The sequence below is a fragment of the Globicephala melas genome, chromosome 1, assembly GCF_963455315.2.
Source record: "Globicephala melas chromosome 1, mGloMel1.2, whole genome shotgun sequence".
Classification (NCBI taxonomy): domain Eukaryota; kingdom Metazoa; phylum Chordata; class Mammalia; order Artiodactyla; family Delphinidae; genus Globicephala; species Globicephala melas.
In genome coordinates, this window is record NC_083314.1 from 127,816,602 (window position 1) to 127,835,328 (window position 18,727).

Here is an 18,727-nt window from a genome sequence, read left to right on the forward strand (position 1 = left end):
TCATAATCTCCATTTTATAGAAAAGGAAAATGAGGGTTAGAGAGGTTAAGTCATTTTCACAAGGTCATGTAGCTAGTAACATAGCTGCAAAAGAAAAGCTGATTACACTCTTAAATGTTTCAATTTAAAAATAGTTAAAATACAATTTAGGTGAATTGATTTTTGAAATTTGAAGATGTTCAAGTGGAAGACCTCTGAGTAAAACAGGCTGGGTCTGCTGGTAAAAGAGTATTTTCTTTCTAATTTGCATTTGAGATTTTGGTTTTCAGGAACATTTAAAGAAAACTTAAGCCTAAAAGGAGTAGTCAAAATTCTGTCAATTTTGCTGGCAGTGAGGTCATAACATATGTTCACTAGAAAGACACTTTCAGTACAATTGGAAATAAAAGGCCATTGACCACTCCTCTCATGCTATGCCCATTAAGCAGCCAAAGCAGAAGTCTTCAAGGTATGGACTTTGAGTTAATCAAGTCTTGGTTTAATTCCTGTTCAACCACATAAAAGCTATGTAAGTCAGTGACCACCTTGAGCTTGTTTCCATGTTGCATGGCAACATGGCAAATCAGGATTAAATAAGGCAACATATATAACACTCTGAACATGGTGCCTGCTATATAGGTGGTGCTCAAAACTGACACTTTGCATCTGCCTATCCATACCCCCGCTTTTAAAGTTAATCCTAATATTATTCAATTCCCTGTAGCTTACTATACAGATAAACAATCACTTTAATTCCAGATTTTATTTCATTTAGCAAATGTAAATGTGCACCTGATGATTTAATGCCTGAGGTTATCAAGACAGAGCAAAAGAAATAATCCCCTGGGATATATTTATCAAATTTAGAAAATGCATTTGCTTACCAGCTCACTGAATTCATTATTGCCTAGGTCAAGTCTTTCCAACTGGGCCAGTTTGTGCATTGACCTATAACAGATGGAGAAAAATATTATTGTGAGGCAGTGTATGACACATCGCTCCAAAAGACATTCCACCCACCTCCCTATCAGATTTACCTGGGTGTATAGTGCACAGATATGGGGGTATTTTTTAAGGAGAAGTAAGTTGCAAATATACAGTAACATATGCAAACTGCTGCCTGAAAACCTTTAGTAGCTTACCATGTTTCCAAATGCCAGTCTATGGATGGAGTTCTGGCCTGGATGCTTAATGAAAATCTGGGAAGCTTGTTAAAAATCTATACCAATAGGAGGTACCAATTGGGGCTCCAAAATCCATATTTTTAAGAATCCCCACAGGTTTTGGAAACCAACAGATAAACCCAATTCTTAGTAAAGCGTTCTAAAATTTCACAATATGGCCACAAATTCATCATCAATCTTGTCATTTTTCACTTCCTTAAATGAAATTCTGTTATAGAAAAACTTTTTTATCTTCTTTTATTGAGATATAGTTGATTTATAATATTATGTAAGCTTCAGATGTACAACATAGTGATTCACAATTTTTAAAGGTTATATTCCATTTATAATTATTATAAAATATTGGCTATATTCCTTGTGCTGTACTTTATATCCTTCTAGCTCATTTATTTTATACATAGTAGTTTGTACCTCTTAATCCCCTACCCCCAACTTTTGTACTCATTGTCTCCTAAACATATTGGCTTGAATGATGCTGCAGCTTTGAACAACCTTAAACCTCGGGCAAGAGTTGGTGCCAAAGATTAGACGTATCTTAGCACATGCCATGTGTAATCAGCATTTACCAAACCATTCTCAAGTATAACATACAACATAAGAGAAGAGAGCATTTTTCTGATTTTCAAGTTTTTTATCTCCCTACTAACCAGAATGCTGTCTCCAACTCTTGACTATACAGAAATTCTGGAGGCATTGTTGACTCAAATCTCAAAAAATTTTCATTCCTTCATCTTTAAAATTCATGTAGTAATTATCTTATAGGGCTTTTATGAGTAGCAAATGAAATACTACTGTAATTCAGACTCTGGCAGGCACTCATAAATGCAAAAAAATGTGTGTACTCTTTCTTCACTCAGCAACTGTTACTGAAAGATTATTATGAGTTAGACAATCTTCTGGGGTCTGGGGAATAGCACTGGATGAAAAGAAACAAAAATTCCTCCTCAAAAGTACTTTACATTCCAGTGGAGATGATAATGACAATAAATAAAACAATTAAGTAAAATAAAATAATATACTAGAAGGTTATAAGTGCTATGAAGAACACTTAAGAAGAGGAGGAAGATAGGAAGAATTCATATAACATGACTGCAATTTTTAATAGGGTAATCAGGTCTCACTGAGAAGAAATATGAGCCAATGCTTAAACGAAATGAAGGAGCACCCTAGTGCCTAGACTCTGAAGCAGGGACACGTTGCTTGCTTGAAGACATCCTAGGTACCCAGTGTGGCTGAAGTAGACTGAGGGACAGGAGAAGTAAAGACATGATAATGGGGAGTTAGAAAATATGGGGTCTTATAACCCAAGACTTTGGCTTTGATTTTGAGTAAAATGGAGGGTCACTGAAAGGCTTTGATCAAAGGTATATTGAAGTGACTTATTTTAAAAGGATACCTATGATTTCAGGCTTGTAGACAGACCGAGGAGGACGAAGGTGGAAGCTGGGAGATCAAACAGGCAGTTAATGGAAAATGCCAAATGAGAGGTGACAGTGGTTTGGTCAGGTTGGTGGCAGCGGACGGGGTGAGAAGTGGCTGGATTCTGGACATACTTAACATTAGATTCAAATGTTTTGTTGATGAAATGATTGTGGGGAGTAAGAGAAAGTAGAGTCAAATGTGATTAAAAGTGTGTTTTGGTCTGAACAACTAGAAGGATGAAGTGTAATTGACTGATGGAGAAGACAGGGTGAGCAGGGTTTTGGGTTCATCAAAAGCTTGGTTTTAAATGTTCTTACCCCTGTCCATCCCCCCTCAAATTTCCTCCTCAAAAGATAAATATGTGAAGTGATGGATGGGTTAATTAATTAGATTAGAAGAATCCTTTCATAATGTATACTTCCATTAAATCATCACAATGTACTTTAAATATCTTACAATTTTATTTATCAGTTATACCTCACCTCATAAGGTTGAAAAAAAAAGAAATGCTAAATTAGAAATTTCTATTGTAAAGCCAACTAGAGATGTCAAGCAGGAAGTTATATACACAAGTCTGGAGTTCAGGGAAGAAGTCCAGGCAAAATAGATCATTAGAGCATGGTCAGCATACAGACGGTATCAAGCCTTGAGCATGTGAGATCACCAAAGGAATGAGTGTAGATGAGAAGATAATAGGTCTAAGAAGACATGAGGATGAGCCAGGAAAGAAGACAGAGAAGCTATTAGGATCACAAGAGAAAAGCCAGAAGAGTGTGAAGAACTGGAAGTCAAGTAAAGATGGCGTTTCAAGTTGGAAGAAATAACAAATTGTAAGAAAACTTGATGATATACCTGAGAAATGACCACTTGATTGAACAACACGTAGATTAGTGATGACTTTGAGAAGATCAGTTTTCTGTTTTAAGCTTTTGCTAATGCTCTTTTTCTCCCGTTCAATATGCCTTTATCCATACATCTTCAATACTCTTTATTCAATAACATAAACATATTGATTTCCTACTATCTCTCAACTTTTAAGGTTATCAAGATGAAAGGTGTTTTTCCTATTATCAGATAGCTCATAATCTTGAAAGAAAATGGTTAAGACAATGGGCCATGTTTACCCAATAGACTAAATGCCATAGAAAATATATGTGTAGGATTCTAAAGAAGTGCTTTTTCAGCGTTGGAGAGTGGGAGTAAAAAATAGGAGACTCGGGCTTCGCTGGTGGCGCAGTGGTTGAGAGTCTGCCTGCCGATGCAGGGGCGAGGGTTCGTGCCCCAGTCCAGGAAGATCCCGCATGCGGCGGAGCGGCTGGGCCCGTGAGCCACGGCCGCTGAGCCTGCGAGTCCGGAGCCTGTGCTCTGCAACGGGAGAGGCCACAACAGTGAGAGGCCCGCGTACCGCAAAAAAAAAAAAAAAAAAAAAAGAAGAGACTCTACTGACCCTTCACTTTGTAGCAGTTGATCAGGCTACAGAATCAGAAGAGATGGATGTTTTTTGGAAGAGACATCAAAGGGGGGCATTGAAAGAGATCAAAGCCCATTTAAGGAACTGCAGGTTAGTAAGAATGGTAAATAAGAAACATAGTAAGAAATAAGAAATAATATGTAGACAAGGGCCAGATCATGAGATCATCCATGTTAAACAAAGAAGTTTGAGTTTTAGCTTGAAGGCAATGGAAGCTTTAAGATTTAGATAGGGAAGATATATCAAATTTTTATTTTAGAAAGATCACTTTGGCAGCTTGGAGTGGTGTGGGAAATGTGGAGATGTGCTAGCAAAAAGGTCAAATAAAAGACTGTCCTGAAATCTATGTGGGATATAATTGTGGCCAGAAATAGGACAATGGCAGTATGGATGATATGGCGGGAACTATGAGGGATGCACTGGTAAAGACATACTTGGTAATGATGATAGTTGGTTGGATGTGGAAGGTAAAGAAGAGGAAGGAATTGAAGCTAGTTTCTGGATTGAGTAGCACTGTGGGAATGTTGCAAAGGAATAAATCTAAGGTGGAGAGAGCTGGATGTAGTGAATACTTTTTTAAATACTATAGAGAATTTGAGGTGAATGTGTGAGTCCTATGTTAGGAGAAAATTGTGTGTGCACGCATGGTCACACACGTGCACACGTGTGCCTGTGTAAGACTGGAGCTCAGGTAAAAGGTCTTGACTAGAAATAAATATTTGAAAAATAAATAAGTGATGTTTCTTGTCTACTCCACCACAAAGTTATCTCTCCTTTTAAGCTCACATACTATCTGCTTTCTTTTCCATGATTTATTTGGCATTGGTCACTAACTTTCTTGAATTGTTAGTTTATATATATATATATATATATATATATATATATATATATATATATATATATGTCTCCTTTACACTTCAAGATGCCCAGAAGGGTCTGTGTGGGACCACTAGCAGTCCAAAGATGGTTGTGAAACATTGGCCAGCATTGTAAGAACATCTGACTCACCTCTTGCCAAACCTATACCACTGAATAGGTGCTTCTAGTGGAAGGGGCAGTAGTGGCTGTGCTCCATGAAGAGAGAATTAGATTTTCTTCTGAGCCTGGGAATACTGAGGAGTGGCAGATTCTCTCAAGCTTTGTTTCTAGACCACATTGTCGTCCAACAAACAATGAGCACCAAAACTTTGGGAACCAAGGTGAAGGACCAAGTGACCAAGCATGGCAATGAATGAAAAATGACCACAGGAGTAGTAAAGCCACCTGCATTTGACTTGACCATGTAGCCTTAGGCAAAAAGTATTCTAGTGAGAACCATCATGAGCTGAAGACCAGAAGCCTTTCCACAACTTCCTGAACTCTAGGAACTCTGTAGTTCTCACTGATCTCCAAGATGCGTATCACATAAACCTGAGAATATACATTTTTTCTAGCCATGGTGGTTAAAGAGAAAGACACAATTATTTTTATTAAATGAAGACATGAGTGATGTCTTGTACTTGAGTGTCCTAAAGTAAATTTTATTAGTTCTGGGACTTATCTCTTTTTTCTAGGTTAAATATTGGTGATCTTTTAAATCATTTCTTACATGATGGGGTTTCCAGAAACCTAAACACCCTGATCATCTTTATCAAAGCTTCTCTTCCAAACAGGATGAGATACAAACCTGGCACTTTTATTTTTATAGATAAAGCTTTACTGGAACATAGTCATGCCCATTTGTTAACATATAATCTATGGCTCTTTTGCACTGCAATGGCAGAATTGAGTAGTGAGACAGACCATATGGACCACAGAATCTGAAACATTTCTATCTCTGAAGGCCAACTGGCACTCAGAATTAAACACTGTTCTTTAGACGTGGGCTGACCAAGACAATGTATAAATGTATCTATTATGTCTTATGTTTCTATTAGTGTAGTTTGCTTGATTCCTTTTGTATGGGGATAGGTAGCCTCTCTGCCACCTCTAAGACCTTTTCTTTTCCCATCCTAGTTTTAGGCTATTGCTTTTGAAATCTTTGACTCATAAATTCATACATAAAACTATATTTTAAGTTTATAACATAGCTTCCTACGATTCCTTTGCCATTCTTTTGAATGAGCAACAATTTTCCTTTTGTTTGCTCCGGAACAACAATGACAAAAGGCTTTCCCATGAGGTTCTCTAAACTATTTCCTGAAGCTTATTTAAGTTCTGTTTTTTAAAATTTTATTTTATTTTTTTAATTTTTTTTGCGGTATGTGGGCCTCTCACTGTTGGGGCCTCTCACTGTTGTGGCCTCGCCTGTCGCCCAGCACAGGCTCTGGACACGCAGGCTCAGTGGCCATGGCTCACGGGCCCAGCCACTCCGTGGCATGTGGGATCTTCCCGAACTGGGGCACGAACCCGTGTCCCCTGCATCAGCAGGCGGACTCTCAACCACTGCGCCACCAGGGAAGCCCAGTCTGTTGTTTAAAATATCTTTTCTTCTATTTTAATTTTATCTTATTTTATTTTCTTGATCTTAGTTTCCATTAATTACTATCACCAAAGTTTCATTCTATCATTACATTCTTACTTCCATTTTTTTTTTTTTTATTATTTATTTTTTTGCGGTACGCGGGCCTCTCACTGTTGTGTCCTCTTCCGCTGCGGAGCACAGGCTCCGGATGCGCACTCCCAACGGCCATGGCCCAGCCGCTCCGCGGCACGCGGAATATTCCCGTACCAGGACACGAACCCGCGTCCTTACTTCCATTTTTAAAGTTACTTTCCAATATGATTTCTTACATATCTTTAAAATTTTACACTCTTATTTCTGCTTTTTGAAAATGTCATTCTATATTATTTCTTACATTTTACACCTTTCAAAATGACTGTCTTTACCCACAAGATTTTAGACAGTCTATAATGCAGCCTGTTGCTTTTCTTGTTCGTGTGCTAGTTACTAAACTATAATCATTGTCAAATTGTCCAAAAAAAGTTCCTTTCAGATGAAATATGTAATAGGTTTTTAATTTAATTAGGACACAAACAAGTAAGGCTTTGTCAGAAAAATAAAATAGAACTCATGGTATTTTTATGTTAGTAGTGTTTGTGAGCATTTATTCATTCACTTTGTGCTTCCTTATGGCAGGTGCCACGTGGACATTGAAGTTACAAAGATTTCTGGGATGCAAGGTTTCTCAACCTTGGCACTATTGACATTTTGGGCCAGTTAATTCTTTGATATAGGGGACTACTTTGTGCACTGTAGGATGTTTAGCACATCTTACATAGTCTCTACCCAGAAAGACCTATTTTTAAAATGGGAATGACCTTTCAATGAATAATTACTTCACAGGGTGATAAATGCTAGGATAAAAGTATGTATAGATTGCCATAGGAGCTCAGAAGAAGGAACATTTGACAGTTTGGTAATTATGGAAAACTTTATGAAAAGGTGAAGTTTGAGCTGGGTTTTGGAGAACGTTGCTATATGAGTCATATATGTGAAAAGAAAGAATGAAAATGCTAAAAGAGTACATCTGAAGCTGAGGTTTTTCTGTGATTATAGCTTAAGTCCACAATACTAACATGTATCCTTAAAGAATGTAAGAGATTTTGGTCCAAAGTGAAGAAATTCTAAAAATTCCCATTGCACGAATCCCTGTCATTCTATCCTCATGGTTGGATAAGGGGATATCTGGGATGCAGCTATCTTGTGCATTGTAGGATGTTTAGCAGCATCCAAGGCCTCTACCTACCTAATATCAGTAGTAATCTCTGCAGTTTTCAGATGTCTCCAGACATTGTCAAATGTTCCCAGGGTAGAGGTTAGGGGGGCAAAATTACTTCTAGTTGAGATCCACTGTGCTAGAGGAATATTCCAGGCTTTTATCTCCTCTCCTTGCTGATTCCTTGGAGGGTGAGCCTCCTTACTCTACTAGGTGGGGTCCCACGTGGCCTGTTCTTATGCACTTCAAGCAGTCTACTTGATTATGTACTCATTTGACTGTACTCTTTTGTCCTTACAGTAAACACATGGGCCTGGGGCCTACCTCTATGTCCCAACACAGGAATCTGACTGGTGTGACTTCCCCTTACAAATGGCTTGAAGGCATGATCACTGCCATAGGTTAGGGAGAAAATATCAGGACTTGTTACAGTTTGGGTCACATTCTCTATCAGTTATGCCTACAATTTGATCATCTCCTGTCTGAACCAAATATCTTTCTGATTATTTAGCCATTTGTAAAGTTCACCTAGTTATCTGAATGAGCAAGTTCTAATGAAATTGGTTGTATTAAATGATGTTTACCAACCTATGTTCATATTATACATGTAAAAATTGTAGAAATGTATAAAGTTTCCATGATTGTTACATTTATCATTGCTGCTTCTCTTGCCTGTAATGTTCTAACTCGTAAATCTTCTCATAGCTGGCTCCTTTTCAACTCAGCTCATATTTTTCCTCCTCATATCCCCTTTACCCAAAATTAAATCTCTTTCCCATCTTCATGTTATATATTGCCCTGTTCCATTTTCTTCTTAACACTTACCACTGAAAATATTTAATTTAATTTTTTAGGTTAATTTTATATTTTAATATTTAATACTGAAAATTAAAACTTGTTTACTTGCTAATTATTTTCCCCCTACTAGACTGAAGCTTCATGAGAGCAAGTAAGTTGTTGATCTTACAAATAGCTTCTCAAACAGTTTGTTTAATGAAGATATTCATATGTGCGTGAATGAATAACTCTTTACCAGTGAGCTGTTTGAATTCTAGAATATTTACAAAGAAAAACCACTCAATTTTTATCAGACATCTACAGTTAACTAACAGTTGCCAAGGAGGCAGCTATAATTAATTAACAGTTGCCAAGGAGATATCCTGATAGGCCTGTTTTAATGAATATTGTAATGAATATACATTAGCTTACTTATTGTAAACTATGCTTGATGATAAAGGCAGATAAGGCTGAGATTCATCCGTCCCAGGATATCTGCATCTTGTGTTAAGTTGACTTCCTGACATTTTCAATAGTAGGTTTTAAAAAATCCAAATAATAAAAAATACTAAGTGAAATATTTAGGTGAGTTTTTCATTTGTTTGGATATCTGAAATATAGCAACAAAACTCTAAATGGAGAGTAGTTTAGGGCATAGACTCTGAATTCAGACAACCTGGGTATAAATCCTGATTCTACCACTCACTTAGCTGTTTGACTTTAAACCAGTAAGAACATCTTTGCACCTCAGTTTTCTCATCTGTAATATGGGAATGATAATAAGAATCCTTACATCATAAGGTTATTTTGATGATTAAAATAGTTAATACAGGTAAAGCACATAAATTGTGATTGACATATGGTAGGTGTTCTTTAAGAGTTAGGTATTGAAATACTTACAGAAGAATTTCAGAGTTGGAAATATTTTGAGAGATTATTGAGGTCAGAGTTTCTTGAAGTTTTCCTAAGGACTTATAAATGTTGCATGATTTAAAAAAAATTTCAGATGGTCAGTACATTTTGGCAAATCTTGCTTAAAAAATGTTAAATAGATTTCTTATCAGTAGGACTTCTTATAAAACATACAAATGTTCATTGTGATTATTTAACAGATTCAATTAGTTTAGACAATTTCCTGTTTATGTGACCAAAAACATTTTTCTTTTCTTTCCCACAGGACATTTCTTAGACTAGGAGAACACTGTAAATACTTTTTTGCAGATGATGAAATTGAGTTCTTGTCCATCCCAGTCCATGGAATCATGGACATACTTAGTCCACGAAAACACAGGCATGTGTGTTTCCCTATAATGAATATAGGATTTAAATTTGATCGAATCATCCTCTTTTGTCTTCTTGAAACTCTGACCTGTCAGGCCCTGCATCTTAACTCCCAATATTCACTTCAGGCTCTTCTTGCATTTATGACTGTTTTGGACATGCTTCCCTGGTTTGACTTTCACATTCTCCTTAAAAGACCATATTGATTTTTGCCATTTGGCCTTATGCACAGCAACCTCAGGAAAAAGAAGTGCTCCCTTCTTACTAGAGGAGACTTGGTGACTTGTTCAACGTCACACAGAAAGTTAATGACAGAGCTGGCACAGGATCTCTTTTCACAGCAGTGGCCAATCATCTAAACCTGGCCTGGACTGTTTGGCTTGACCATTGTTTAAATATTAATGTTTTTTGAAAAGAATATTTTCTAGAGCTCACTGTAGTCTATGCCAGGAGTCAAGAAACTTTTTCTATTAAAGGCTAGACAAGAAGGGTTTCATGCTCTATAGGCCATATGGTCTCTGTCTCAACTACCCAGTTCTGCCATTGTAGTGCAATGGACATGGCTGTGTTCCAATAAAGCTTTATTTATAAAAAAGGGGCCACCAAATTTGGACCATAAGCTATAGTTTTCCAACCCCTGGTCTACATCAGTCCTTAAGATCTTACATCTAGATAGCTCCGTGGGTTTATGATATAAGCTTGGTCCCTAAGAATATTTAAGTTTTTAAAACCTGATACAATAGATAAATTAAGGACTGGAAATATTTATTATGAGGTAATTGCCACTAGATAACTATATTTATATACTATTTGAAATTCTCATTTCTTAGGGTACATGTTACTGGAATCTAGGGACATTTATTCTTAATACTGTCCTTTGGTTGCATTTATGAAAATTAAGTCCTTACTAGCATGCTATTACTTTATAGCATTTATCCAATTGCAAATCTGGTAAAAGATTCCAATTGGAGCAATGACGGGAAATAACACAATATCTTGGTGCATCTGTCACTCTGATAAAATTATACAGTCTATGATTTGCTTTTTATCAGATTCAGAGGTTTTATCTATTCAAGTGTACAATTACTTCTGAAGCCACATAAAGTTGGCAGAATTTTGTTTCTCCATAAATTCCCAGTGCAATAACATGGGTTTGCTGACTCTCACAAGATTCTGCAAATTTTTGGCATGGGCTTATTCATTCCATCTTTTAACTTGTCTTTCAAATGTTCTCAAACACTCTCTAATTAGTGGCTATTCATGTCACAAGGATAGGAAAACTCCCCTCAGTTGCTACTGTCCAATGTTTCTCTCGTATTGGAACTTAGGGAAAGAATATACTATCTTTCCACTTAATCCATGTCCTATGTTAAATGGACATTTACATTTTATACTTTGGACCTACTGATTCTACCATGTTCTCTTGTTCACAATCTTTCTTTAAATGAACTTTGTATTATACATTTTTTTTTTTTTTTTTTTTGCGGTACGCCGGCCTCTCACTGTTGTGGCCTCTCCTGTTGCAGAGCACAGGCTCCGGATGTGCAGGCTCAGCGGCCATGGCTCACGGGCCTAGCCGCTCCGCCACATGTGGGATCTTCCCGGACCGGGGCATGAACCCCTGTCCCCTGAATCGGCAGGTGGACTCTCAACCACTGCACCGCCAGGGAAGCCTTGTATTATACATTTTGAAGTAAATCATTCCTTACAACACAAGTACTAAAGACAAGAAGGCCCAGGAATTGATATTCTTTAAAAATGCAAGTAGCAGCATACCTCATGTTGAAGAAACATAAACTTATTATATTTACACACAAGGAAAAATTTAAAATCCATTGTCCAGTAACATAATATAATTTCTCTGATAAAATGTTTTCTATAAAGATTCTCCCTTAATGGCCTACATGAGAAAATAATCTTAAAAAAAAGAGTGGATATATGTATATGTATAACTGATTTGCTGTACACCTGAAACTGATACAACATTGTAAATCAACTATACTCCAATAAAAATTAAAAAAAAAATCTTCCTCGATTATTACTATATCTTAAGCCAATGTCACAGCTACAATATTTATGTACTCTCCATCATTTCAATTCAACTTTCCCCTAAGAACAGCAACAAAAAGCTAAACTGGCTTCTTGGATCTCCCAGAAGGATATGTAACCAAACTAAACATCTATTATTCTGTCAAAGAATATTGGGAAGACAATTTTTTAGAATTCGTCTAATTAAGCAATTTGTGAATGCTTCTAATTAACATGTTTCTCCTTGCAGTATTTAAATTTTTAGAATAAATATTTAAAATATATAATTTACATCAAGCTGTCACATTATTTTGAGTATTTCCTTGGGAAATATTTTTTCCTTTTAAATATTCAACATTTAAAAGTTTAAGCTGATTTCATGATGTCTTATTAGAAAACTTTTCTTTTCTATAACTATGTATCTTTAATTTAATGCATAACATGAAAAAAATTCTGTATGAAGAAATAAACTTACAAGTAACCTCTCAAGAATAGCTTTAGTTTATATAGTAAGATAAACTTCTCCAGTGAAATAGATTAAAGTATAAAATAGAACCTTATGAACAGCAACCAGCTGTAAGACAAATTCTGCACTACTCTAATTAGATTGAGGAGAAGACTGAATTTCATTCCTCTCTCTCTAGTCTTCTTGGGTTTATGACCAGAACCAGTCATTCATTCACTCTGAATGTGAGTTTTCCCACTGGCCAAAAATTATTGTGCATTCCTAACTCATGACAATGCAGTAAAGATAAAATTGTAAGACTTTTTGAACTTTTCTGGAGAAACGGTGCCATATGAGCAGAAACCATGACAATTATCTCTGTGTATGGTCACACTTCAGGAACTGAAGCTCCTGGCTTGCACTGAAGCAGTCTAATCAAGAGGTTATGGGAAACATAATCAGCTATGAAGATGCTCATTTTCACTAGAATATGCTGCAACCTACATTATAAGCTCATGAAGAGATTTCAAACACTACTGAAAAACTACTCAGGCACAGTTAAGCTATTTTAAAACTCATAGATAACTGAGCAGGGAAAAACAAGTTTCTTTCCTAAGAGACTCTTCACACACACACACACACACACACACACACACACACACACACACAGGCTCATTGTTTCAGGCTCATTATTTCTTCCTATTATTCAATGAAAAAATTACAACTTGTCACTTTGGGCTTTGTAAATATTAATTCATGTACTTTTATGTAAATCTGGCCTTAGATTGTTGATACCCTGACTAATGTAAAATACAGAAACAACCTGTGACTAAGATGTCGGAGAATTTGACCTTTAGCAGATAAAGGCCTTTGAAAATAATCTGCCAAGGTAGCCATGGCTGGTTTCCCAGGCAACTGTCATTTCCTTTCCCTTTCTTCCTTGCCAGTGGTATCTGCCCTGCATCAGAGACTGGAAATCCCAAATAGTCATGAGGCAAACCTCCTCTGCAGCTAGGATATGAGCATATGACTCAGTTCTGGCCACTAGAACAGGAAGAGGAGGAGAAGAGATTCTGAGGGAGATCCTGAGAAAGATTTTTCCCCTTGGTTTAAAAGAGGGAGAGAGGCATGAGAACTTTTTTACCTGTCCCTCTTTTTCCTCTTTTTTTCATGGTTGAATGAGAATGTGGTGTCTGGAGTTGCAGCAGACACTATGAAACCATGAGGTAACAAGTTCAAGGATGAAAACCAACATGCTGGGAATAGCAGTGTAGAAAAATCGAAAAAGACTGAGCTTTTGGTAAAATCATTAAGCTACTGAAACAAACCCTGGAACTGCTTATCTTGAGACTTTGTTATGGACAACAAGGTACTTATTATTTAAAAAGTCACTTTTACTCAGAATTCTGTTTCTTATTGCCAAAAGCATACTTCTAAATACACTCATTCTACTGAGCTATTAGGTACCTAAAAGAGCATCACATGGTTTGTTGGTGGCAGACCTAAAGTAAAAATAGAGGTCTTTTAAGGCCCAGAGGTGTCTGATACACCACACATTAAAAAAATTCCTGATTTATTAATTTGAGTTTTAGTAGATTTTAGGCAAAAAATATAAAAGAAATAGTTTTAAAACTTTTGTTCTTGATTAGAAAAAAACTTTTTGATAATACTAAGCTAGCAAAGAAATGAATATATTACTACTTAATTAAATTAAGTACAAAGGTGCTTTTGGGATCATGAGAGATAATGTGCATTGACATCTATACACTAATATGTATAAAATAGATAATAAGAACATGCTGTATAAAATATTAAATTAAATTTAAAAAACAGAAAATATGTATAAAAGTATTTGCATAGCCTTTGCAGCTTTAATTGATTTTATTTTTTTTCCACTTTTATTGAGCTATAACTGAAATATAGCACTGTATAAGTTTAAGGTATACAGCATGATGATTTGACTTATATATATCATGAAGTGATTACCACAATAAGTTTAGTCAACATCCATCATCTCATGTAGATACAAAATAAAAGAAAAAGGAAAAATATTTTTTCCTGTGATGAGAACTCTTGGTATTTACTCTCTTAACAACTTTCCTATATAACATACAGCAGTGTTCATTATGTTAATCATGTTATGCACTACATCCCTAGTACTTATTTACCTTATAACTGGAAATTTGTATCTTTTAATCACCTTCATTCAATTCCCCCTCCTTGTCCCCTCATCTTTGGTAACCACAAATCTGATCTCTTTTTCTATGAGCTTGTTTGTTTTCTTGTATGTTTTTGAAGTAGAACTGACCTACAACACAATGTTAGTTCCTGGTGCACAACATAGTGATTTGACATGTCTATACATTACAAATTGATCACCATGATGTCTAGTTACCATCTGTCACCACACAAAGTTAAAACATTATTATTGACTCTATTCCCCATGCTGTACATTTCATCCCTGTTACTCATTTATTTTGTAACTAGAAGTTTGTACTACTTTCCCTCACCTATTTCACTCATCCTCCTGATCGCTTTTCCCTCTGGCAACCATCCGTTCTCTGTGTCTATGACTCTTTCTGTTTTGTTTTGTTTGTTCATGTGTTTTGTTTTTCAGACTCCACATGTAAGTGAAATCATATAGTATTTGTCTTTCTCTGTCTGACTTATTTTATTTAGCATAATACCTTCTAGGTCCAACAATGTTCAAAGTAGTTTAAGTTTTTTCCTTCCTGCATTTGACTTATCAATATTCTAGTTTTCCATTTTGACAATTTCTTTTTCATAAATTATTCTGTGGGTTTTTGTATGATTTCTGATGTTTATAATTTCAACTTTTCAGAAACCATGACTGTGATTCTATATATATTCTGTTTCTTTTATTTTTTATTACTTTATAGTTTTGAAAATATGGTAAAGATGTTAATATTTTTCAAGTTTGTATGCCTCTTCACTTTTATGTTTATTATATCTTCAAAGAAAATTACTCCACAAATCTTTTCTTCTAAATTCAGTTAATTAGAAAAATTATTTTTTATTATGATTATAAATTAAAATTATTAATTTTTCTTAATTTCCTAAATTAAGTTTCTTAAAATAATATTTGCCTCAGACTCAACTAGATATTTTTTCTTCTATGTATTTATTACTAGAGATTCTTCCCTTAGTATTTGAATGCTAAAACCTACATTACTGGTATATTTTTTCATAGTGTCTATCAATACATAGAAATAAAATTAGCTTTTATTTAATAATTGGAATGATATGTGCTTTTAGCTGCATATGTTCACTTAAAATAGCAATTTAGGAATAAATTTCACTTAGGATAACTTTTTGATTGGTCTTAACCAGGACTAATTTTTTCCCCATGGATATAAATTGGCATAAAGATTATCATTCTAAAATATGATTATAACAATCAGTACTTAGAAGTTGTGAAATAAAATATAATAGGATAGCAATCAGAAATAACGGACTGTACAATAGAAACCAAATAGAACAATGGGTAAAAAATCAACTCTAGATGAGACCATTGTGAAATGTGCCTCATAATGAAAGCTCATTTAAATCAAAGAACTGTAAAAGACACTGAATTCTAATAGCATTATTTCTTATGGGTAATTATATTTATATAAAGGCAATCTTGATTTAAAAAAGTCATAAGTTCAGCCATTGATTCTCAACATGCTGTCAAAAAAATGATATTTCTGAACCTGAATTTTACACTTAGCTAACTGCCCAAAAAGGAAGAAAGGTCTGATTCTTCATATCATCATTATCATTGTAGACAAAATAACAAGTTGACTATCTTACTTTGGTACTACCCTGATACTTCATTTTACAAATTCCTTGTAAATTATGCCTTTTAAATTCATTAACCAAACAATTCTTTCTTTACTATAACAAACATCTCTTGAGCACATATCAGATGGCTAGGCTAAGGGCTGGCACTAAGATGTGGTCACTTCCTTCAGGTACCTCACAACTTAGTGAAGTGGACATAAAAACCTACAATTAACAATAATAATGGATAATATGAAATTTTTATTATGTGTTTAATAGTAATTCAAGGATTTACATAACAAAACACAGTCCCTGCCCTGATGGAGCTTATATTCTATGAGAAAATTAAGAAATTAAGTAATTTTGAAATTAACGTGTTAATGTATTATGCCTGGGATTCATGCTACCTAGCAGATGTCGTGTTTTGAGAACGTGTAATTCAGGAACTGACCCAGAGATGGCTTCATATCAGATAATATTGACATTAGGGGTTATGAGATGAAGAGTTCACCAGATGGAGAAGGTAGAAAGGGATTTTCAAGCAAGGAAAATGACACAAGCATCAGCATTCTCCTAGGTATTAAAGTATTCGACATGTTCAGGAAATAGAAAAGTATTTTCTCAGTAAAATTCTCAGCAACATGAAGGGACTCAGAGGACTTCTTTATTTCCTTAGTGTTAAAGCCCAAAGAAGACAGAAAGTTCTTTCTCAAAGCAGTTCACTCTTGGAGAAGACCGGTTCAGAGAATTATTCCCCTGTCAGGCCACAGTGGGTTATGTTCCCAGGACAAGTTGGACCTTCACACTGTGAGCAGAGCTCACAGGTCTTGCGAATGGAGAACCATCAGTGCCAAAATAAGAAGATGGAGCCCAAGTCCCTTTAAGGAAAGGAAGGATTGATTGTCCCAATAAAGCAATGGTAGAAAGAACTTGCCTCTTACTTCTCTATTTCCTATTTTGATGAATGTTACCACTACTTCCCTTGTAGCCTAAAATAGAAACTTGGAAGCTATTCTAAACTTGTTTTTTCTCTATCACCTTCCAAATTAGTCAATTACAAGCACCTGTTTATTCTACCTCTGTTATATGTCTTGAATATATGTTCTCTTTTCATCCTCTCTGCCTGACCCAAAGAAGGCTTCATATCAAATAATACTAGAATTAGGGTTTAAGAGATGAAGAGTCCCTTAGCTCCTCTCACTTGTTAGTTTCCTTACTTTTTGGTTTAACCTCTTTTACTTCTTGGACTATGGTGACCCAGGACTTGTAACAGCCTCTTTGCTAGTCTGCCTGCCTCCAGTTTCAGCTTCTTCCAATCCATACTTATCATTGTCACAAGAGCAATCCCCCAAATAATTTGGTCATGTCATTTCTGGGCTCAGAAACCAAATTATTTCAGGAAAAGGTCCAAATTCCTCAACATTGCATTCAAGGAAATTATAATTTGACACCAGTTTACTTTTCTGGTTTTATTGACTGCAACACCCCTACACATATTATAATCTACAGACATTTATAGTGTCCTAAATGAGCTAGGTTGTCTAATGGGAGCCATTCTCTGGTAGATTTATCTTTGGAGGATGTGAGACTAAATTTAGCCCTTTTAAATATACCTCAGAGGACTTCTCAGATTAAAAAATACAATTGAGAATAATTGAATTTTTATGAGGAGCAATTACTGGGGAAAATATTTGTTATGGTTTTGCCTCTTGAAAAGTATTAGGTTATCAAAATAATATATCATCAAATAAGCTGTTATACTTTTTATAGATCAAAAAAATACTAAAGCTTTTGGTTTGTATGCAACTAATATGAAGTCTCTCCTGCGAAGCTGAGCAATAGAAAATAATATTTAAAAATCTATGTAAGGGATGTAATGTACAACATGATGACTATAGGTAACACTGCTGTATGATATATATGAAAGTTGTTGAGAGGAAATCCTAAGTGTTCTCATCATAAGAAAACAAATTTCTTTTTCTTTTTTACTTTTTATTTTTATTGCATCTAAATGAGATAATGGTTGCTAATTAAACTTATTGCAGTAATCACTTCACTATATATATATATATATATATCTCTCAAACCATTATGTTGTATACTTTAAACTTATACAGTGATGCACTTCAATTATATCTTGATAAAATTGGGAAAAAATGAAAAAAAACTAACTGTAAATGAGTCATAATGTATCCAAATAAAAGGAAATAAAAAAATTCTATGTAAAGAAGCTTTCCTAGAACATCAGTGAAGTAGTAGGTAGAGTCTGTCACTATCTCCTAATTTAAGAACTATTAAAATAGACATTGATTCTGAGATTTACAATAAGGACCCAGAAGTAATGGAACCTCTATTACGGTGACTTCTAATTCCACGTGATGTGTTCTTTTGAACTAATCAACACCACTGGATCTTCTCTCTTCATATCAGTTCACAGGCAACCAACTCATCAATAATATCACTTCTTAGTTAGAGCAGGGGTTTTCAGACTATGGCCTGCAGGCCAAATCTGGTCCACTGCTTGTTGTTATATAGTCTACAAATTAGGAATAGTTTTTATATTTTTAAATAGTTGAAAAAAATCAAAAGAAGAATAATATTTCATGACATGAAAATGATATGAAATTCAAATTTTTCAGTGTCTATAAATAAAGTTTGG

General features: G+C 35.2%; 1 protein-coding gene across 6 annotated transcripts in view; it reads right to left on the reverse strand.

The window, feature by feature from the left end:
- LRRC7 (leucine rich repeat containing 7) overlaps positions 1–18,727 on the reverse strand; it is a 498,913-nt gene that overhangs the window by 176,162 nt on the left and 304,024 nt on the right. For all 6 annotated transcript variants that reach the window (XM_060304379.1, XM_060304393.1, XM_030865914.2 and 3 more), the window contains one exon: positions 864–927. In XM_060304379.1, the coding sequence (XP_060160362.1) occupies positions 864–927 (64 nt within the window). The remainder of the gene's footprint in view (positions 1–863; positions 928–18,727) is intronic.